Source organism: Mirounga leonina, unplaced genomic scaffold (assembly GCF_011800145.1).
Source record: "Mirounga leonina isolate KUSES-001 unplaced genomic scaffold, KU_Mleo_1.0 Mir_55, whole genome shotgun sequence".
NCBI classification, from domain to species: Eukaryota; Metazoa; Chordata; class Mammalia; order Carnivora; family Phocidae; genus Mirounga; species Mirounga leonina.
Window position 1 is genome coordinate 1,957,664 of NW_023270816.1, and position 23,082 is coordinate 1,980,745.

General features: G+C 54.0%; 1 protein-coding gene across 1 annotated transcript in view; it reads left to right on the top strand.

The window, feature by feature from the left end:
* Positions 1 to 23,082, top strand: part of LOC118001977 (synaptojanin-2-like) — a 96,227-nt gene that overhangs the window by 13,063 nt on the left and 60,082 nt on the right. The window contains exons 2-3 of the mRNA XM_034992195.1: positions 13,365 to 13,451; positions 22,705 to 22,975. Coding sequence (XP_034848086.1) covers positions 13,365 to 13,451; positions 22,705 to 22,975 — 358 coding nt within the window. The remainder of the gene's footprint in view (positions 1 to 13,364; positions 13,452 to 22,704; positions 22,976 to 23,082) is intronic.

The window sequence follows — 23,082 nt, forward strand, 5'->3', positions numbered from 1 at the left end:
CCTTCCTGGGACTCAGGTGTGGAGGCCCCAGGACAGACAACAGACACTGCATTCCACCCAGTATGCCCCCCCGCTCCTTCCCCCCCCCCCCCCCCCCCCCCCCCGCCGTCCCACCTGTCTCTCCCCTTAGGCCTTGACCCCTTTCCCAGGAGACATTTGGTTCTTTCATGCCCTGGCCCCCAGGGCAGCCCCACAGGCCTCCAGATAAGCCCAGATTGGACTTGTCCTGTAGGGGACACACCTGCTCAGGTCCAAGCCAGGCTCAGTGCTGGGAACATCAGGGCAGGGCTCAGGTGCTTGAGGCATGAGCAACACTGTGGCAGGACCAGGAATGGTAGAGAGTAGGAGGGGGCCACCACTGCCGGAATGTGGGGCAGGTGGTAAGTATGGCATCCCATTCAAAAAGGCCAGAGTTGGGGAGGACAAAATAGGCCCCCAGGAAGGAGTGTGGAGCCGGCATCAGAAGCAGCAAAGTGTTCATTCTGTAAAGGAGCACTTCCCCAGAGAGAGGCTGCTGAACAAAAGGATTTCACAGGTAAATGACTGGGGGAGTCTGGACCTGGCACCCCGCCCCCCTCCTTGGAGATGTGCCGCTCAGGCTGTGTGGTAAATACGGCTGGTCAACTAGCCCAGGGATCCCAAGTATGTTTGACCTTCTGTTCACAGCACATCAACACACACATCACATCTTAGGGTACACCAGGGTCTCTTGGGGTGCATTTGGGGAATCGCCGCTGTGAGGTGATTCAGATTCTAAGGCCACGTTCTGACCCAGCCACAGACTTTTCTGTTTCCAAGGCTGGAGCTAATTCCAGGTACAGAAAGCCTCTGGCTGGTTGGTAAATCAGAGGAGGCAGTTCCCAAATCAATGATCTGAGAAGGTTTCTTCTGCCCTTTTGTAAAAATGCTGTGAATATCTTCCCCTGAGATTGTGTGGGGCCTCTGCGAGTAAGCAGGCCTGTTTAATTAATAGACACATATGGAGGAAGAGGCCAAACTAGTCACAAAAGATACCCCCAAATAGTACTTGTGAATAACAAGGCACACTCATGTGTCTGCTCAGAGTTGAACTTCCTTCATCTTCCTGGGCCTGTGTGCCCTGTGGGCCCGAGCTCACATCCAGCCGGGTTGCAGCTCTGCATCTTTGTGGTGCATCTAACACGAGTGAGTGGCACACGGGCGTTCTAATCACATCTTAATGCTAGTTTTCCCACTAAATAGCAGCAACGACAGTTTTTTAAAAATCAAAGAAGCCTGAGAAGTGAATTATAGCCTGTTTTCTGGATTCTGGATTAAAATATAGAGTAGGAATTGGCTTTTGGTAGATGGATGAAGTCTTACCTCAGCTTCCTGGAACTGTGTCTTGACCTCAACAAGTCCCTCACTCAGCAGGCTCTCTGAACCCCGCCTTCACCTGCGCGCACTCCCCCAAACGGAGCATTGCTGGGGGTGAGGCAGGCATCCCGCTGCTCACAGCCACCTGGGGCAGGGTTCCTCCTCCTCCCAGAGAAGGACCACTCCTCGGGACGCACACTTCTCCTTACTGAGATCTCCCTTCCTCCCGGCCATGCTCTCCGTTCATAGAGGAGCTGGGCTCCTGGCTCCCTGGGTTCTCTTCCACCACAACTCCTGTCCCCATCCTAGCTGAGCTCCTGGCCATCAGCATGACCCACCTGCTCCGCTGGCCTTGCTCTGCCCTCACGGTCTCATTGCCAAGCCCTGCTTTCCCCTCACTTCACCCCGCTAGACCTTCTCGTCACCAGTTATTACGCCACCCTGCAAGGTCAGCTTCGGGCACCCTTCACTACCTGCTCCCTCCCTCACGCCCGACCCAGACAGCTCTGCAGCCCTGCAACCTCCCGGCCACCGTCACTGCCCGCACACCCTGTCCCCCATCCTTCTCTGGCTTACAGTGCGCCCCCAGCCTGCACACACTCTCTGCTTGGTGCGTGCCAGGCAGCCCCCCAGCCCCAGATGAGGCCACGGCCCCTCCGCCCCACGCATGCGCCCGTGTTGCCACGTGTGGCTGGAGGGAAACAGCACCACGCTGACTTCTGGCAACTTCACGAAGGGTTTTGGGGTTTTGGTGCTGGTCCATAGTCTCTAGGCTCGCAGCATTTTCCTCCTCTGGTTGCTCCTCCGCTCTCCAGGATGGCCCTTTCACACCTTCTCAAGCCTTCAACACCTTGACCCTCTCAGCTAATGTTTTGCTTCCTATTGCCCTGAGAAAAGAGAAGGAATTAAAAGGAGAACTTTCACGAGCCCCACCACCTGACCTGTTTGCCCTGTGCTGGCGCTCTCGCCACCTTCCCTCTGTTACAGCGATGACCCCCATGCTCCTCTGCATCCACCTTTTCCACCCATGTCCCCCCCACCCCCATCTTTAAAGACTGTGCTCCCACTCTTTCCCCCTTTCCTTCCTAGCTGGGTGATTCCCACCATGAAACCAACAGACAGTTGGATCTCCTGTTAAGAAACCTCCCGGCCCCAGCCCCTCACCTCCTTTCTCCATTCACGTGCATGACAGGCTGGTGCACGCGTGCTGTCTCCGCTCTCCTCCCATCCTCCCGTGACACGCTTCGGCCAGGCTTAGGCACTTGCCGCTCCTCTGAAGCCCTTTGTCAAGGTCCCCATGACTTCCACCTTGCTGGACCCCGCAGAGGTCTGTCCTCCCTCCAGCACCACCGAGCGGATCACACCTCCTTCCTGAAGCGATACTCCTTCTTCTGGGCGTGTTCCTGCCTCGCTGCCGTTCTCCTGGGGGCTCAGAGCAAGCCCCGGCACAGAGGTGCACATCTGGAATCCTTGTTGAGGGATGGAGTTGAAGCAGGACAGGGTGTGACTTTCCCTTTCCTTTCAGCACCCACTGGGCATCTCACGTAGCACAAGAAGATATATGTGGATCACGCTACATGGCTTCTAAGGGTGTGTGTGTGTGTGTGCACACGTGCACACACACGCATGCAAATAGGGCTTCTCTGCAAGGGGGAGGCTCTGAGGAGGGGTTGTAGCAGGGCTGGGAGGGGCTGTTCAGTTGGACGGATAACTGAGGAAGGAAGAAGAGAGAGGGATGTCCCGAGGAGCTGGTTTGGCTGGTCAGTTAGAGAGGAAAGTGGGAAAGGAGCTGTAAGTAGAACCTCCAGCGCCAGGCCAGGCCCGTGGACCTAATTTGTTAGTCATAAGAAGCAAACTGAAGGGCTTGCTGTATGAGGAAGTGACGCTTCGGGACTCGCTCCAGGAGGAGAGCCTGGAGGGGCGCGGGAGAGACTGGAGGCCCAGGAATGAGATCTGTGGTCAGGCCGGGAACACTGCCCCCAGGGAGCGGGTCTGCAGGATCCGCCCCCACGTGTACAGTGAACATGCACATATTTGTAGAGGAACAGGTACGGTTGCGTTTCACGCTGGCTCTCCTCCCGGTGTGGCGCCCTGCTGCCCCTGTCCCCCGGCTCCGTCAGAAGCATGCTCAGCGTGAGCCAAAAGACTCCGCGGTAGAGGCTCAGTGTCCAGCCCTGCACTGCAGCCCTCTTGTCCCAGGAGCCGGCCTCCTCCTCCTCCGGTCACAGCCACAGCGGACCTCGGTGCAGGGAGGGGAGTGGGGAGGGCCAGGGAGGGCCCACCCCACTGCACAGATGTTTTTTCAGCTGTGGCTGCAGGAGATGATACATTTCCCCTTTATTCTCTCTGGTCGGTTTGCACAAGCTCGCACAGCCTTGGTGGGATGCAGCGCATTTGCTTAGGTACTGTGTTTCTGAGTGCCCGCCCCTGCCCCACTCCCCCCGCTCGCTCTTTTGTGTGGCCTGGACTTTTTTTGGTGAGAGAGAGAAGCAGTGGGGAGTATAGGAAAGTTTCTTCTTGGGGCTGCCTTGCGTCTGCCCAGTTGGCTTTCATCAGGGCTCACAAGCTTCAGTTAGACTGATGTTTTGATTTGCATTTTGCTTAGCAACCCTCCCGTGCCTCCACCCGCCCCGCCTGGAGAAAAACCATTGTCTTTCGGAAGAGCGGCTTTAGCTCTAAACTGATAACTCTGGAAGGAACAGCCATAAACCAGTCTGACCTGAGCTCATGAAGGAGATGCTGACCTTGATCTGGCTGATGCTATCCTCTTGAGAACCTGAAATACAAGGAGATGGTTTAAAATCATGCACAAGAACGCAGCCACAAATGGTACCTCAGTCTTGGGCGGTCTGCATTGTGAAATTGACCTACTTATTTTTGTGACATGTGGGCTGGGCTTCACTGGGATTTCCTTATGGTGTGTTACTGGGGAATATATTATGAAAGAAAGAAACGTGTGGTTGGTTTGATTATTGATCTGGACTGGCTGTGTGCGGACCAGGAGATGGCCTGCGTGGCCTGGGTTTTAAAAGAAGCAGAGCATGCTCTGGCTACAGGGCTGACTCCTACTCCTTACAACACCGGCAGCCTCGGGACGGCGGGCCGAGTTTGCCTGGCTTTGGGGCACGCCACCCTCTCCCTGGCAGGCCTAAGTGGCGGCTGTTTCCCTTCCATTCCCTTGGCCCACTGGCCCGGGGGAAGGGGGGATGTGTGTCCCCTAGGCCCTTCTTTGCCACCTCCAGACATTCCTTCCCTCCTCCGTAAAAGCACTTGAATCTCAATGTATGGTGCCTAACAGAGATCTTCCACGGCTCATCCAAACTTCCAGACTGTTACGTTCCCACTGGGGGTTTAGGACGGGGGCCACAGCTTGCTGGCAGGGCAGTGTGGGGCGGTCTCCCGAACGTTCACCCAGCCCTCAGGAGACCCCAGGCCCATTCCACTCACCTGGTGTGCATGCCATGTCCTCGAACCAGGACAGGGTTCACCCACAGGATCCAGTGTTGGGTGGCTGAGCTTCCAGGGTCCCCTCAAAGGACAGGCTCGTACATTCCAAGAGTATCCCCACGGCCCCGTCATAGTTATTATAGGTCACCTGTGGTTCCTCGTAGCCCAGATGCCTTCTACCAGTCAGGACTATTTTTAATCATAAGCCAGGCTGTCTAGTAACATAGATAACTTATATCAGGTTACCAGGGAAACAGGACTGGAATGTTAACCTGAGGTCAGTTCTCTTGCAGGCTCTGTTAACCCTTTGCCCACACACATCGGGGACCCCATCACCCATTGCCCTGTGTTGGAATTACCTGGTGATTTTACCTCGTTTTCTGCCAGTGTCGCCGATGCTGAGGCTTGCCCTCATTCTTGGTACCTTCAGTCGTCATGGTGACCTTTCTGAAGCCCTTGCTGACCTCCCCCACAAGAAGTGTGTCCTCCACCCTGGCTCAGCCACTCTCTCCCGCGGCCATGCCCTGGTCCCCCCACTATCTGTGTCAAACACCGACTCTGCACCTACTAACCCCACCTTTTCAGCTCAGCCCTTAGTTCTCCAGTTCAGTGATCTATGACCCTGCTAGGATTGTGGTCCCTGACGCTTCCATGGTCCCGCGCTGGCCCCTGTGCCTCCCCTTCAGATCCACAGGTCATAGCCACCAGCTCCGCCTTGCGCCTTTCCCCGTGGGTCCTTCTCCCTCTCGTGCTTGGTCCTGCTCGATTGGTGATACCACCGGTGAGAGCCTCTCCTCCTCGCCTGAACCCTCCTCTGCATAGCTGGAAGTTTCCAGAGACCCACTACCATGCTGATAGGTGTCATTGCTACTTCATGATCCCTAAGTCCAGGTGGGTCCTTCGGTGACTGTCCCAACGGGCTATTCACAAGCTCTGCAGCTTCTCCTCCTCCTCCTCCTCACTCTGAGCTGATGGACTTGCTTCTCGCTACACTGAAGCCCTGAAGCATTTGGGAGGGAACGTCTGCACACTGGCCGCGGCGGCCCCCCCCCCCCCACATCTGGCCGCTGTGTGCTCCTTTGTCTCCTATTAACCGTGATGGACTGTTTTTGAGGGTGGCCCCCACTTAGACATCGGATTCCACTGACCTTCTCCGGGGCCTCGCTCCAGCATCTCCCTCTCTCTACTACATCGGTTTTTACTGTCCCAGAGCATTTCCACCAGCACATGCGTGTGGGTGCAGATGCACACACATGTACACACACATGCACAGGCATATACATATGCATGTACAGACATACATATGTACACACTTGCACAGACATACGCATGCTCGTACACACATATACACACATGCATGTACACACACACCTGCACACACATACAGACATACACACATGCACGTACACTCATGCACACACATACACAAACATTCATGCATGCATGCACATACACAGACATATACGCACATGCACACACACATACATACATGCACATACACAGACATATACATGCATGTGCACACATACCTATATACACACATGCACGCACATACACACACAGACATACACATACACGCACATGCACAGACACACGCACACACACATGCATGCATGCACATACAGACATATACATGCACGTGCACACATACTTATATACACACATGTACGCACATATACATGCACGCGCAGATACACACACATGCACAGACACACGCGCACACACATATATGCACATGCACACACATATATACATGCACATACACATATACATGCACGCACAGACATACACAGACATACACACATGCACACACACATATATGCACATGCACACATACATGCATGCACATGCGCAGACATACATGCACGTGCACACATACCTATACACACATGCGTGCACATATACACGCACGTGCAGACTTACATATACACGCACGTGCACACACATATATGCACATGCACACACATACATACGTGCACATACACAGACATACATGCACGTGCACACATACCTATACACACATGTATGCACATATACATGCACACACAGACATACACATATACACGCACATGCACAGACACATGCACACATGCACATGCACACATATACGCACATGCGCACACATATACCCCCCCACACATACACACAGACATGCACACGCACAGAATTCCTCAAGGAATTGTCTCTACCCACTGTCTCTGTTTCTCCCTCTCCATTCAGCTTCTTGCCCCTCAACTGCACGGACACTGCTCCTTTCTGGGCACCAGCGCCTAACTGGAAGGACAGATACTTTGTCCTCATCTTACGGAACGTAGAGCAGCATCTGAACTCGCTGACCCCTCCTGCTCCTTCAAACACTGTCTTCTCCCACCTCCAGGACACCACACGTTTCTGGTTTTCCTTACATCCTTTTGGACATTTCTTTTCATTCTCCCTGATTTTTGAATGCACTGTTTCCAACACTCACTGCCCAGGTGATCCCCTCCAATCTCCAGATTTTAAATACCTTGTGTTTGCCGGGGACCCCATTTGTATCTCTGGCTGGACTTCTGGCCGGCACAGCTCTGCCCTCGCCGTCTGCGCTGGGGCGCCCGTGGGCACAGCCGGCTCGTCCGTCTGCCCTGAGCTCCTGATGCTCCATCCCGGCCTGGCTCCAGCCTTCCCGTTGTCCAGGAGGAAGACTTGGCCTCATCCTTGGACCCTGTCTTTCTCTCATATCCCACATCAGGTCTGTCCACAAATCCTTTTGGTTTGACCTTCAAAATATATGCAGATAACTGGTGATATTAAGGAATTACGGTTAAGTTTTTTTAGATGTGATAATGGTATTGTAGTTACATTTTTATTTTATTTTAAATATTTTTTAAAAGATTTTTATATTTATTTATTTATTTAACAGAGCAAGACAGAGAGACACACAAGCAGGCTCCCCGCTGAGCAGGGAGCCTGACGTGGGACTCTATCCCAGGACTGACCTGAGCTGAAGGCAGGCGCTTAACGGACTGAGCCACCCAGGCGCCCTGTGGTTACATTTTTTAAAAGGAGCCTTTATCTTTCAGAGATTCTTTTTTTTTTTTTTAAAGATTTTATTTATTTGAGAGAGAGAGAATGAGAGACAGAGAGCATGAGAGGGAGGAGGGTCAGAGGGAGAAGCAGACTCCCTGCTGAGCAGGGAGCCCGATGCGGGACTCGATCCCGGGACTCCAGGATCATGACCTGAGCCGAAGGCAGTCGCTTAACCAACTGAGCCACCCACGCTCCCCACTTTCAGAGATTCTTTCTAAAGTGTTTATAGATGAAATGCTAAGAAGGTTGGGATTGACTCACAATAATCTAGGGCAATGATTTTCACCTGGAGGACTCATTAAAACAGATTTCTGTGCCTCAAGGCCAGAGTTTCTGACTCAGTAGGGCCGCAATGGACCCGATCATTTGTATTTCTATTGCTGGTTATGCCTATTGTCTGAGGCCTACATTATGAGACCCACTGAGGGAAGGTAGAGGAGAGTGGTGGGAGGGGTATGAGTGAACAGGGTTGGGCAAGAGCTGATAGCAGGGGAGTTGGTGGGGACGTGGTAGTGTGGGCCCATAGGGTTGTTCCAGTACTTTATTTTTCTTTAGAAGTGTCCAAAGTAAAAAAGCGTGTGTGTGTGTGTGTGTGTGTGTCCAGAATTTGACTATTTCTCACCACCTCACTGCTACCACCCTGGTCCAAGCTAGCATCATCTCTTGCCTGGATCATTGTAGGGGTCTCCTTGCTTTTCCGCTTGCCCCTCTAGGATCTGTTCTCAACATATCAGCCAGAGCGATCCTCAAAACCCTGCGATGACTCCATCTCACTCAGAGTGAAACCCCAGGTCTTTCTATGACCTACAAAGCTCTCCACAATCTGTCCTCCACTCTGTTTCCTCTGTCAGACATGGAGCTCCTTGCTGGTCCTCGGATATGTCAGGAATGCTTCTGCCTCAGGACCTTTACACATGATCTCCTGGACTTACAGTGCCACCCCCCAGTCACTCAGCCATCCCTGTCATTTCCTTCAAGCCTGCGTTCGAAAGTCACCCTTGCAGTGATGCATTCTTAGACGACAGTAGGTAAAGTTTCACACACACTCACACCGCACACCACACACTTTACACCCCCTTCCCCGCTCGCTTTTTCTCCCCAGGTCCTATCACTGTCTGTATTGTGCTTATTGAGCTTGTCTGTCCCCCTTGACAGGAAGCTTGCACGGTCGGTACCTGGCGCCGAGTGGGCCCTGCCACTCCGCCTTTGTGCATGCGCCTTGCCCATGCCACTCTTCCCGGCTCCCACCCCCTCCCTGGTTGGCCTCCACTGTCATCTCGCATCCGTTCATGACACACGTTCCTTCTTTGCCGCTGCCAAATGCCTGCCTTGGCCAGCTCTGCGGCAATAGGCTTTTGTCCGTTTGGGTCCAGGACAGTGCCAGCCATGGCAGGCTCTCAGCACGCCGTTCGCTGGGCGCATGGCTGCGTCCCAGGGGCGCGAGGTGGATGAGGAAGAGGGTGGGAAGCAAATGAGGGGACTTTCCTTAAAGGATGGAAATTCGTGGCCAATGGGGGCGGAAGCAAAGGCATTCTAACGTGGAAAAATCTACAGGAAATGCAACAAAAGTGTGAAAGACAGGAATAGGCTATTTTCGAAACATTAAGTAAGGGAGGACAGAAGTTGCAAATGGGCAGGCCAAATGCAGTCTGCAGAGGTGTGTGTTCAGCCCACACGATGCTTAAAATAAATTTGGATTGGTTGCCAACACTGAAAAATCAGGCGTGTCCTATTTCTCTCGAAAAACTGGAGAAGACTTGCTGACACTGGGCTGGCATGGGACTGGCCATCTGCCCCTGTCAGAGGGGGTATGTGTCCTCTGGTCACTCGTGGCCGCCCCCTGCAGCAGCTTCATTCATTCGTCACCTGCCTGGTGCTTGGAGACATTCGATCTGTGAACTCCCTTTTGTTTTTTTAAAGAATTTATTTATTTTTTTAAAGAGAGAGACACAGCGAGAGAGGGAACACAAGCAGGGGGAGTGGGAGAGGGAGAAGCAGGCTTCCAGCTGAGCAGGGAGCCCGATGAGGGGCTCGATCCCAGGACCCTGGGATCATGACCTGAGCTGAAGGCAGACGCCTAACGACTGAGCCACCCAGGTGCCCCTGTGAGCTCCCTTTTGAAGAGCAAAATGGATTTCTTCTTCCTTCAAACCTAACTGAGGAAATATAGTTGTTTGGGGCAAGCAGGGGTGTCGGGTGATTTGGGAACAGGCTGCCTGAGAGGCCAGGCCTCTGGGAGTGTGGGGTCGGGGGGTGGGGGGGGGCTGCATTATGGGAGAGGAACGTCTCCTCTTATACAGTGAGGGTTAGAAGGAGCGTTAGAGAGGAAGGCATTGAAAAGAGAAAATAAGCTTATAGGACCGATAGCTTGCCGACAAGTCTAGGCTTTAAAAGGACTGACTCAGCACATGAAAAAGTGACCAAGTGTTATGGGTTCCCACGTGTCCCCCAAAAAAGGTATGTTGAAGTCCTAATTCGCAATACGTCAGAATTTGCAGATGTCGTTAGGCGAGATGAGATGAGGTGAGATCATGCTGGAGTCGGGTGGGCCCCAAATCCAATACTACTGGTGTCCTTTTAAGAAGAGGACAAGCCACAGAGACGAACACTCGGAAGATGGAGACGGAGATGGGAGGGATGTGGGGGGGGGGCACCGAGAACTGACAGCCCCCACCAGAAGCCAGGAGGAGGCGGGGAAGAATCGTCCCCTGAGCCTTCCTTCAGAGGGGGCAGGGCCCTGCTGACACCTGCTGCAGACTTCTGGCCCTCAGGCCCCGTGAGATGGTCCCGTGTTGTGGTTTGAGGCCAGTAAGGTAGCGACTTGCTGTGGCTGTGGGCTCCCACGTGGCAGGCAGAAAGGGGTTTCCACTGGGAAGGCAGTAGCTTATAGGATTCGAATGGGACCTGGTGGCCCTGGGGTGTTGTGCTCGTTTGTTTGCTGAACAAGAGGATGAAGAGCCTTTTGTTACTTGTATTGGCTTCGTGTTCCTGGTGACAGGCTGTGATGTGTGCACTTGTCACCTGTCACCCAGCCGGGCAAGCAGCCAGTTGCGTTTCCAGGGCTTCTCCTCGGGGGCACGTTCCCACCTCTGAAGTGTGGGTCTGACCACCTGACTCCGGCCAGCAGTCGGAGCTCGCAAATGCGAGCAAAACTCGCATTTGCAGAGGTAAATGACCGCACAAGGCCCTCCTTGTTGCTGGAATGGGGTGACCCTCAGGCTTAAGGATTCTGTGTGAGGGCTTTTGTAAAGCTCCAAGGGTTGAAATATATATTCTGGGCTCAGAATTGTTCTTGTGCTTTATCAGCACGTATCCCGAGAGGAGGGCCGGGGTCCTGGTTCTGCCTGCAGCACCTGCGTGCGGGAGACACCGAGCTGGCCATGCCCGTGGCCTGCGGGCGTAGGCTTTCACGGGGTGGACCTGTCCTAGGTCAGGGCGCAGGCCTGTTTCCAGGAGGACTCTGTAGGCACAGGACACCATGCCTGGCCCTCCGCAGTGGGCTTGCCATCACCTCTGGGCAGGGGATGTTCATCTCGGCCAGGAGCAGATGTGGGGAATGGAGAGGCTACCTCGCCCTCCCTCACCGGGAGCGGGAGGCCTGTGGCCTCCGAGAAATGGGTTATAGCCATCTGTGGGCCCCTAAGATGTCAGCATCCTAGTCCTTAGTCCCTGTGGCTGTTACTTTGCGTGGCAAAAGGGACTTTGCAGATTTGATTAAGTTAAGGGGCCTGAGATGGGGAGATTGTCCTGGGTTACCTGGGTGGGCCCAGTGTACTCACAAGGGCCCTTAAAAGAGGGAAGAGGGGGGCGCCTGGGTGGCTCAGTCAGTTAAGTGTCTGCCTTCTGCTCACGTCATGATCTCAGGGTCCTGGGATCCAGCCCCACATCGGGTTCCCTGCTCAGTGGGGAGTCTGCTTGCTTCTCTCTCTCTTCTTCTGCCCCTACCCCCGCTCATTCTTTCTCTCAAATAAATAAATACAATTAAAGAAAAAAAAAAACAGGGAGGAGGGAAGCAGGAGAGGGGGAGAGAATGAGAAGTAAAGGTGGGAGCAGAGACCAGAGTGAGGCCATTGCTGGCTATGAAGGGGGCGGGCAGGGGCCAGGAGCCCAGGAATGCAGCTGGGCTCGAGATGCTGGAAAATGCCAGGAAACAGGTTCTTTCCTAGAGCTTCCAGAGGAATGCAATCCTGCCGACACGGATTTTAACCCAGGAAAACCCATTTCGGAGACTTCTGACCTGCACAGTTGTCAGCTTACGGATGCGTGTTGTTTTGAGCCAGTGGTCTGGTCCTTTATTACCACAGCTGCAGCAGGGGGACGAGTGAATGACGCGCGGCTGCCCCTTCTCTGAACTGGCGGAGGGAGTGGGTGGGACGGCCCCCCCCCAGTCCTTCTCATAGTTAGCTTTAGGTTACTATGCCCCCTTGCCACCCCCCAGCACCCTAATCAATCAGAACAATTCCTGTGAGGACCGGGGGGAAATGTGACTTAGTAAACTGGTTCTTAACCTCTTCAGGGTACCAACTCCTTTGCCATTCTGACAAAAACAGTGGCTCCCAGCTTCATAAAAAAATACAGCCAAAAATTTGCACACAGTTGTAGGTTGTACGGATCCCCCCAGACGCTCCCCCGGGAAGCTGCAGTGTCTGCTGGGCCTTCCTCTGTCGCCGCAGATTAAGAGCCCATCTGTCACAGTAAATCAGAGGCAGGGTGACTGCTCTCCTAGTGAATCTCCCTAATGCTGTCTGCCAGGCCCTCCTTTGAGGGTTCATCCGGGTTCCTATTTCGTTCTCTGCACATAGAAACATTCTTCAGAGGAAGGGTCCAAGGGCCTGCCACCGTCCGTGCCAGATGGTCTCTGGTGTCCTTGAAGGGCAAGGGCTCCCAGCTCCAAAGGGTCCTTCCCTCTGTCAGGTCAGCTTTCTTCTCTTGCTTTCTGCCAAGGCTGTGTCTCGTCCGGGGCCCTGGTGGTAACTGCTGAAGACCCTGGGGGCTCTGCTCCTGTAGCTTGCTGGCGGTGGCGGGGGATGCCTCGGGCCCAGGCCCGGGGTACCCGGGACACGAGGGCCTTCTGCACAGCCTCCCCTGTACGATAGTTAGCAGGTCCCTGCGGGCAGGTGGGCACTTGCAGGATGAGCCTCCGGTGAACAATATTTAGGAAGGAAGGTCCTCCCCACTGGGTAACGATGACTCACTCCTGCTTCTGAGCCTGCAGCCAGGGCTGGGCCTGAGGCACCTGCTCCAGGCTCGAACCTCAGCACCTCCTCTCCCTCACCCTCCCCAGCCCCCAGGGAGCTGTGGGCGCTTCCAGAGAGCAAGCTTTTTGTGGGAAGGTCTAAATCTCTGCAGCTCGGTGATTCGCTAGTCTTAAAGCCTCCACACACATTACTTGAGGCTGAGCTATTGTCTCTGCGTTTTCTTTTTTGAGTGGGTAGGGAGCCAGATGGGAAGGTGCAGTGAATGAACTCCAACAGGAGACCCAGGCTGATGTTGTCTGTGATGTGTTTCTCTCCCAGCTCCGGAAGAGAAGGAGGTCATTAAAGGCCAGTATGGAAAGCTCACGGACGCTTATGGCTGCTTGGGGGAGCTCAGGGTAAGATCTGGTAAGTACCCGTTCAGACAGATCAACTGTCAGAACGTCTGCTGCTAGACTTCTGGGGCCAGAGCCTCTCCTGCATTCGTTTGGAAAGACTGCCGGATTTAGGCATTTTATTTTAGCTTAGGATCTTCTAAAATGTCTCTTTATTTTGCTGAGCCCGCTCCTCTGTGCTGGGGAGGAGGTCAAGGTGAACGCAGCCTGATTCTCACCTGTCCGTGCTGGCGGCAGAAGGAAGCTCACCTTCCTTGTTTGCCCTCCAGGACCTGAGTTCTTCCAAAGTCGGGTGTGTGTGTGTGTGTGTGTGTGCGTGTGTGCGGGGGGGTCCCCCCAGGGGGCTGTTTATCGTTTACAGGGGATCTGTACTGTAGAAGGGGTGGATGCGGGAGGTCAGAAGCCCCCGGACTCACAGGGGTGGCTTGGAGAATAGCCGGGACTGGGCGTGCATGTTGGCAAGGAGAGCCCCCAGGCACCTGCCATCGATCATCGGGGGGTGGGGGGGCATTTGAAAAATGGGCCATGTGGTCTGACTTTGAAAAGGCTGAGAACTCACAGGAACAAGCAGGCATCCTTGCTCCTATGAGACCTTCGGGGCTGAGCTGTCAGCTGGGCTGCTCTTGGGGGTCGCAGCCTTTCCAGTGGGGACCCTGTGTTGCCACCTCTGTGCCCCTGGACCTCCCTTCAGGGTCTGGCCACCCTTTCCTTCCTCCTCTTTCAGCCACCACATTTATGTTGGCTGGACCCAGTGTCTTCAGGGACGTTTAGGGCCCGGGCCAGAGCACAGGTGACATCCCTCCTTCTCAGTCCTGCTCCCCAGAATGAGAATGGCTGGGACTGGACCAGATTCGGGCGCACGGCTTTTCCCCGAGCCGAGCATGCTAGGGCCGCACGTGTCCCACAGCAGCTGTGTCCCCAGACCGAGGATTTTTTTAGCCGACAGAGTGGCACTGTTGTTTGTGACTACTTTTCTGGGTCTTTTCTTTCAGGGGATGGGGTCTCCTGAACTCTGATGCCACTGATTATTTTCTAACAGTGTGTAGGAAAAGCACTCAGTAGCCACATGACAACGTGCATGCGTTCAATGTCTGTTTTGTGCCCGGGGCTAGATATGCAGTAACTTATTTAATCCTAAAAATAACCCAATATGATACTGTGTCTTTCCCACTGCTCCTAGTAACGGGAAGAGGCTCAGAGGGGTAAAGTTACTGCCTCCGGGAAGAAGAGTAGCTAGGATTCAAACCCAGACTGAGCAGCCTCCGTGCACTTGCTTTTTCCCTGAAAATGTGCTGCCCACATGGTTTTCTGCGGGACTTTTCCCCACAGTGATTTTAACGAGGTTACAGAACTTTCCTGTGGCCCTTGCCTCCACGACGGTGATGTGAGGAAGCCAGCTAACCTTCCACAGTGCGTACTCTGTGCCAGGCACTGTTTTAACAGGGTAACTCGGTTCTCCCACCACGAGAGGTGGGTGCCTGTTCCTGTCCTGCTTTCCCCACACAGGCAGAGAAGCTCAGAAAACTTAAGTGCTGTATTTTGTCTGTTCTGTGAGGTTTTTTTTACAGTGTAGTGTCTTGGCTCTTAGGATGTGTTACCGTTGTTGACATCTTACAGTTATAACCGGCAATGGTTTTCTGCTACATGAATCAGTGATCTGTTTTGCACCTGACTGAGATCTGGATTTAGCGCAGGGCCGCAGCTTGGCCAAGGTCAGGCAGTTCTCAAGGGGGTGACCTGGGGTTGTTGTCAACCACTGGGCTGTTCTGTCTTGAAAGGGGACAGAAAAGGTTGAGCTTCCAAGGACAGGAAGAGCAGTACCTTTCCATCATCCCAGAGGAAAGTGTCTTTTTCCTGGACTGTGATCTGAGATTGGCTACAGGGAGTTGCTCTTAACAGCTCACCAGTCTGAATCCTAGCTACACTTCTGACTTTAACCCTGAGAAATATTGTCAGAGTGGGCCCAGGTGGCTGTGGGGCATCTGGCCCAAGGTCAGGGCAAGCTTCCATGGAATCACCCGGGGCAGGATGTGGAGAGGTGACCACCTGCTGGGGAGCTGTCCCCCTCCCCCCCCACCCCGGGGGCAAGGCCGGGCTCCCTTCCTGCACCCAGTGCCACCCACCCACCCCTCCCCCAGGAGTGAGCTCGCACAGCCTCTGGGGGCTGCAAGCAAGCAGGCATGGCCCTGGCATGGAGGGCTGTCAGGTCCCCAGCCCCTATTTCTCCCTTCCTCTGAGTACCCCCAGCCCTGCCTGCCAGAGTCGCCCTCCGGGGGGGCTGCCATAACTCTCTCCGACGGGGTGAGGATGACTTCTGGGTTTTGGAATGTCAGGATTCTTTGGTCTGTTTTCAACACATTCCTGAAAGAGTCCTAGGGTATATGAAGGATGGATGGAAGGGTTGGGCCTTATCATCCAGTTTTTTAAATCCCCTTTGGTTACATGAAGGAGTACGTGGCTTTAACTTGATTTTCTTTTCCTGCTGCAAGTTCCCGGCCCAGAGCTATCGTGTTTTCTCCTCAGCTGTTGAGGGTGTTTGGGCAGTGCAGAGTGAAAAACCAGTTGGGGATGGGCCTCCCTCTTGACTTTGTTAGGCTGAGGGTCTCTGTACAAAGAAAGAGACTTCCCCTCAGGCTTGTAACATGGGGCAAGTTGTTGAATTTCAATCTACCTAAGTGAAGATAGCTTTTTCATGTTAGAAATTAAGAAACGTGCACAAAAATTGCATAAAAGCTTTATCTCATGTTCCTAGGTTTTCATAAACACCGTAAGTCCCTCCTTCCTCCCTGAAATGCCAGCAGGAAGGGGGTGGAGCCCCCACAATTAGCCGGGCAGTCGGGCTTCCGGATGCACACATGATACAAAGCATAGAAAGTGAGAGTATAGCAGTCGAAAGAATTTATCCCAACAATAACAGGGATTTAACTCCCTTTTAACCTAAGCTCTCACGGCCTTCCTATTTCATAGCCTCAAGGGTTGGATACAGTGAGGTCTGTAATGAATCGTGTCTGCTGGAGTTGTGTAGTGCACAGCCTGTGAAGCTGTACCGGACGGCCCTCCTTCTGGAGTTGTGTAGTGCACAGCCTGTGAAGCTGTACCGGACGGCCCTCCTTCTGGAGTTGTGTAGTGCACAGCCTGTGAAGCTGTACAGGACGGCCCTCCTTCTGGAGTTGTGTAGTGCACAGCCTTTGAAGCTGTACAGGACAGCCCTCCTAGATTCTAGTTCTAGCCTCACAACAGACTCACTTTCTGTATTTATTAATCTCTCTAGGGCTGTATTCCCACCTGCAAAACCAGGAGAACTGTCTCATCTCTATATTACATAATTCCTAAGAGATTTATAGGGGAGAAAAAACCCGGTCTGAACGTGGGTACCGAGGGGGAGGGGGCTGGCCTACAGAGGGGTCCCTCTGGGTGAAGGAGGTGTGGGGTAGGGGTCAGGGCACTGAGTCCTGGTGGGTGGTTAATCTGCAGAGGCTAGCGGAGGGCTCACTGCTGGGCAGTCACTACAAAATGAAAAGTCTCTGGAGAGAGAAATGTGATCGTCTTTAGTCTTGAGATTCGGGGTATGCAGTGTTCTCTAGAAAGTCTTGAAATGACGTGGCCTTCATCAGTCTTAGGGTCATTTACGACCTACCTCCAGTGCTGTGCTGGTAAATATTGGACATCCAGCTCTCTGGGGGCAACAAAGCCCTGATAGGAAGCATCTGCCGGTTTCCATGGTGTAGCTAACCCACCCCTGGCGGATTTCAGGCTACGGCTCGGAGTTGGGGACAGATGGGCACAGCTGGCTCCCATGAGCCTGTGTAAGCCGCCGCTTTCACGTTCTAGAAAGGGAAGGCGAAAGAGATCCTTGAAACTGCGCCATGTGGGTGCAGGGTATTTAGAACCCTGAGCTGGCTGGTATGGGGGGAGCCTTGGGGCGCCTCCACTCCAGGGGTGGGCTAGCCTAGAGCTCCTGAGTCCTGTGTCTACAGCTTTAAAGTATGAGTGTCCTGTAAGGCAGGATCGATAAGGGGGTCTATAGGCAGCCCAGCGTTGAGATTGGCACGAACCTGGCCAGGGGGCGAACTCTAAGGCTGAGCCAACAGAGAAGTGCCAACGCAGGGGAAGCAGGAGGCCCGGCAGCCAGAACACGCCCAGCATTGTCCCCGCACAAACAACGTTGTGTCTGCGCATGACTCAAGGTGCTCCTAGCGCCAGCCCTTTCCAGCCAGATGACAAGCGGCCACAGCGCGACAAGACACGGACCCCGTTGCTGCAGGGCTCAGGGGCTTGGGGGCAGCTGGGCCTCGGAGTTGGGTTTTGAAGGCAATCCTCTCGAGGGAGAGAATTTCTAAATCGACATTGAGGTCTCCGAGTTTGTGTGTGTGTGTGTGTGTGTGTGTGTGTGTGTGTGTAGAACCTAAAAACTTACCCCTGTAACCAATTTAAAGTGGACAGTTTCGTAGCATTAAGGACATTTACGTTGTTGTACAACCATCCCCACCGTCTGTCTCTAGAACTCTTTTTATCTTCCCAGACTGAAACCCTGGCCCCACTAAACAATACATATTGGGGTGGTCGCCTCCCATTTCCCCACCCTGCCTGCTCAGGCTGCGGGACTGGTCCGCACTCTGGATGTGTGTGTGTGTGATCCCTTCCTGCTCTGGTGTGTCTTTGGGCCTGTGACCTGTTGCTTGTCCTCCCTGTCACCTCCCCTAATGCGGCCAGCAACCTCTGACCCAGGCGTGCTCTTGCTTTGGCCAGAGCCCTGGAACCAGAGTTCCTCCGAGCTGGAAGGGACCCAGAGGCTGTCTGGAGCATTGTTCTCTGAGGCCCAGAAAGGATAGGAGACTGGCCAGAGGCCCCACAGCCGATAGAGACGTGCAGAGGCCAGAGTCTCAGCTGCTGAGGCCAAAGCAAGTTTGAGTTTTGTCTTTCCCGTGCTAGAAGATCCTTCCTGGTTTTAAGCCCCTGGACTCAGCCTTGACTAATGACTTCTGAGACCCCACCCCCCCCATTCCCCCCACCCCAGGCCTGGTATTCTTGTCTGGGAGGAAACTGATCCTGCCTTACTAAAAACAAAGCCTAGGTCTTGTGTGCAAGGTGAGCACCCGAAGGGACATCCTTCACACCTGGGGCAGGTGAGTCCCCTCAGCCCCACTATTAGCCCCTAGAGACACCTTCTGACAGGTAGGCCAGGGGGCAGTGACCTCCCACCCCCACCCCACAGTCTGGTGCTGGGCTTGAATCAGGACGCTTTCCTTAAAACCTGTAGTACATGGAGTGCATCCAAGGTTGCTAGACAAGATTGAGGAGGGGGAATCATGCCAGGACTGGAGTGACAGGAAGCCACGCGCCAGGCTGCGGAGGGCCGGGTCCTCCTCCCAGAGAGGCCGTGGCCTGACACAGTTCCTCTGAGGTCACAGAGACTGTCCACGGTACACGGACTTGGTCAGTTCTGAGGAGAACTGTTCCTAGGTCCTCACCTCCTTTGTTTGCCTAAGAATGTCCCTGTGATGAGGGGGCCGGTTTCTCATTCTCCTCCATCCCCTTCCACCTGACCTTCTTCTGCCTCCAGAATGGGTCACTCCTTGACCCCACTCATGGTGTGTGGCTCTGGGTGGCAGATACCTACAGATGCCAAACAGAGGGCCGGTTCCGCCTATTGTTGTTGGCTCTGGTGAGGCTGCATGTCACCTCAGTGCCTGGGTGACATTCAGTTTAACAAGTCAGGGGACAGCCAGCGGTTGGCTTTTGACAAAACTGGAGGAGAACGTCAGTGGGCCATCAGCTGACGGCATTAATAGTAATTTGATGGATAGATTTTGTGATTTTTTTTTTTTTAACAGGTAACTCAGAAGGACGTTGAAGAGTGATTGGGCAGCGTTTCTATAATGAAGCCCATCGATCTATGAATGTGAACAAGGTTTCTTAGTGTTCACATCTGTAAAAATGAAAAACAGAACTAGACTTGGTACAGGATCTAGTTTCATTCCGTTAATAAATAATATTTATCTGTGGATATAGGAACCAGAGGTCCCATCCACCTTCCCAATAAATCTTTATATTTTTTATGTTAAATCATGTTTAGCAAAGCATTGTGTTTATAGTGTTTGACCAATTTTGTACTAAAAATCATTGCAATGATAACTCAAGTCTTTTAAATACTTCGAGCATTAGGATCAAACTGCTGCACAGTAGGATCAAGAGACACAGAAGCACAAAATATGTGACATTAGGATGAAATTCTGGGGGGACGTGGAATGGAAATACGAGGAAAATCCCATCTGTTCAAGAAGAACTTATTCATGCATTCCTTGATCAAACCAGAGTCTAGATTCTACTGGATCCTGGTAAAGAGGCCCACAACAGTTTTATTTTTACACATCAATATTTAGCATATGCTGGAAAATATATTATTCATAACCGTTTGAACTAATGATGAAAATGTGTGGTGTCAGATGAGCAAATGGTACGTTAGTCAGCCACACGCCTAGTGAGACAGTAAGCCTGTGGGACTGGAGACCGCCAGACCTGGGGGCCCGAGGGAGCCGGGGACGTGAGACCCACCACCTTTGCACTGTGGGTCCAACACAGACTAGCCGTGCACTTGGGCAGATGATTCAGCTCCCCCAGGGGACAGTCCCTCGCGTGTGAAATGGCAGCCTCGTCAGGCATGTGGGCCATCCTTCAGCGAGGATCCAGGTAGAGTGCCGGCTCTGGAAGCAGACTTGGTCTGAGTAACTTCCCAGGCGGTAGAGCCCGAAAGTGGGTTCAAATCCCAGCTCCCCCGCTGGGTCACCTTGGGCAGGCTTCTTAACCGCTCTGTGCCTCCATCCGCCTCTCTGTGAAATGGGGCTAAGAGTGGTACCTCCTCCCCGCCCATGGGCTTGTTGAGAGGAAGGTCACGGAATGGTGTCTGGTGCCCGGGAAACACCAGGACCTGAGAGTCCGTTGTCATCAAAGTGCTTGGTTCCAGTGCGCTCCTATGGTGGATTTTTAAAAATTTACCTGTGCCTTCCCCTGAGCCCCTCATCCCAGGACTCAGGAGCTCCAATTCTCATTTATTTTAAGAGCGTTTTCATGCCTGCTGCAGCCGCCCCTCCCGAGCCTCCCCCTGGCCACTGCCCTGCACAGGAAATGCCTGCTGTCTTCAGAGCCACCCGGGACTCTTGCCAGGGACTCGGTTCCCCCACGCAGGGGCTGTTGAGGAAGTGCTGCTCGAAATCCACTCCACAACTTGGGTGGAGAGACTTAGTTTTCCACGCTTCACCTTGACCCCACTCTCTACAGAATCCCCTCTGGGGCTAGCAGCCTAGCCCGCAGGGGCTGTCCCCTGGCCATGCCTCTGGTTGTTCTTGAACTCTGCTTTCCCTGCTCTGAGCACATCAACAGAGGCAGAGGGGATGCCTGGGCATTGGTTCGAGCACAGGCTATGGGAATGTTTGTGTTTGTGAAGCTATAATTCAGGGACATCAAGCCCACACAAACCCCACCTGTCTTCCAGAAATGACACTTATCCTGCTTAAGAAACTCAGCCCCCCGACAGCGATCACTGTCCACAGCATAACTGCCTTATTCTTTAAAGTAGTTGCTTTAAAGTAGTTTCCTGATAATCTGCCTGGGGAGGTGGGATATGAGCCAATATGGTCGCCTCGTTGGTTCCACACCCCCCCCAACAGGATTGGTAGGATTAGTGACCTAGTTATTGGATGAAGGCATCTTTAAGAAAAACCCAGATGTGTCCTGGCCCCGAGCAGCACCCTTCTTCTTATCAAGTGTGAGGAGGGAGTGGGGGGGACACAATGAGCACTGGGACTTAAGGGTCTTTTATCAGAGTGTCTAAAATGTTGGCCACCATGACTCCAGATAATGACCTCTGACCATTGGGAATGGATCTTGCTGGGAGCAGGTCCTTTAAAGCTCAGCAGGGTGGGAAGAATATCCTCTGGACCAGAACCACGCCAGCCCCTGAAGGCCAGTTGGTCCCCCCAGTGATCTCTCGGGCCGTCTCCTGAAACAGAGCAGGGGCACTGTCCCTGCTGTCCCCAGAGCAGAGCCTTGCCATGCACCCCTGACTCCCACAGCATGTGCTTGTCAGTACCTGTGCAGTGGGGGGTGCGGAAGAGAAGGCAGCCACGGACGGTGTGGTGGGGTCCCCGGAGGGGTTGCCTCGTTCTGGCAACCAGGTGGGCAGTGGTAGGGGTAATCATTTCGTGGGGAGTGGGGGGCTCAGGTAGGAAGTATTCCTCCAACATCTGCCATGTGCAGTGCTGGGATGGAACAATGAAGCAAAGTCCTGCCCCTAAGAAACCCCCAGTCTACTGGGGGACCCAGATGGGAACGAGGTTGTTAGCTCTGCGTGTATGAGGGCTAACAGGGATGCCGTTGGCCTGTAGGAGGGGCACATAGCAATGTCTTGGGAGAGCAGGGCAGGCTCCCCGAGAGGAGTTCTCCTGGAAAGGAGGGACTGAGCTAGGGTGGCCCTGATGAACACTGGGAAGGCTCGTGGCTCTTCTAGAGGGTGGAGGCAGGGAAGGTGAGTGGGGAAGGCCTTGCTGGACAGATGGTGGTGGGGCGTCCTGGGCAGAGACAACATCTTGGGCAAAAGCCCAGGGGTGTGAGGGCATATGGCGTATGTGAGGAGCCACAGAGGACAGCCCTTGAGAGCTACTGGACCATGGGTGTCCGTAGGTGGGGAGGGATGGGGGTGGTCGGCCTGGGAGGAGTTCCCCTTCCAGTCCTGGGGGAGGTGGGAGCTGTGGAAGGATTTAAGCAGAGAGGGAGGTCTTCCAGCAGGCCACTTCGAGAGGCTACTCCGGTGGCTGAGCTTGGAGGACTGACCCCACTGGGGGGCCCTGAGCCAGGTGGTGCCTGAGGCTTCGTGGAGAGGGCGGATTTGCAAGGCTTTGGGTGGCAGAGAGCGGAAGAGGCTGTAGGGCCAGGAAGGCTCCAGGCCAGTGACCCTCAGGCTGGTGGGCAGCAGGATGGCCTGGCTGCTTGTTACAGCTCAGGTGGCTGGCCCCTGGCCCCGCGGTCTGGATGGGACCAAGAATTCGCAGTTCCAGTGGGCTCCCAGGTGGTGATGCCGCTGCTGATCAGAGGCCACCCTCGGAGAACCAGGCACTGGGCTTCCGGCTCCGGTGACAGATCCCTGGGGCTGCAAGGGAGCAAACACAGCTGCGTGGTTGCAGTGGCATTGTGGGAGCTTGTCCCCTGCTCGGCTCTGGGCTGCACCGGCTCAGTGTGGTGCTAAGCCCCCTTGTCTGTTTCCCTTCCAGGTGGCGCTTCCCTGAGCTTCCTGGTTTTGGTGACAGGCTGCACATCCGTGGGCAGAATTCCAGAGGCTGAAATCTACAAAATCACCGCCACCGACTTTTACCCTCTACAGGAGGAGGCCAAGGAGGAGGACCGCCTCACAGCCTTGAGGAAGATCCTCAACTCGGGGGTCTTCTACTTCTCGTGGCCCAGTGATGGGTCCAGCTTCGACCTCACCGTCCGGGCGCAGAAGCAGGGCCATGACAGCTACGAGTGGGGGAGCTCCTTCTTTTGGTGAGGGCCCTGGGTCATCTCCTACCACCCTGCCGCCCCCCCATCCCCATCCCCCTTGGGTCACATGGAGGGCGGGCTCTGATTGGCACCTGTGTCCTTGTTCTCTG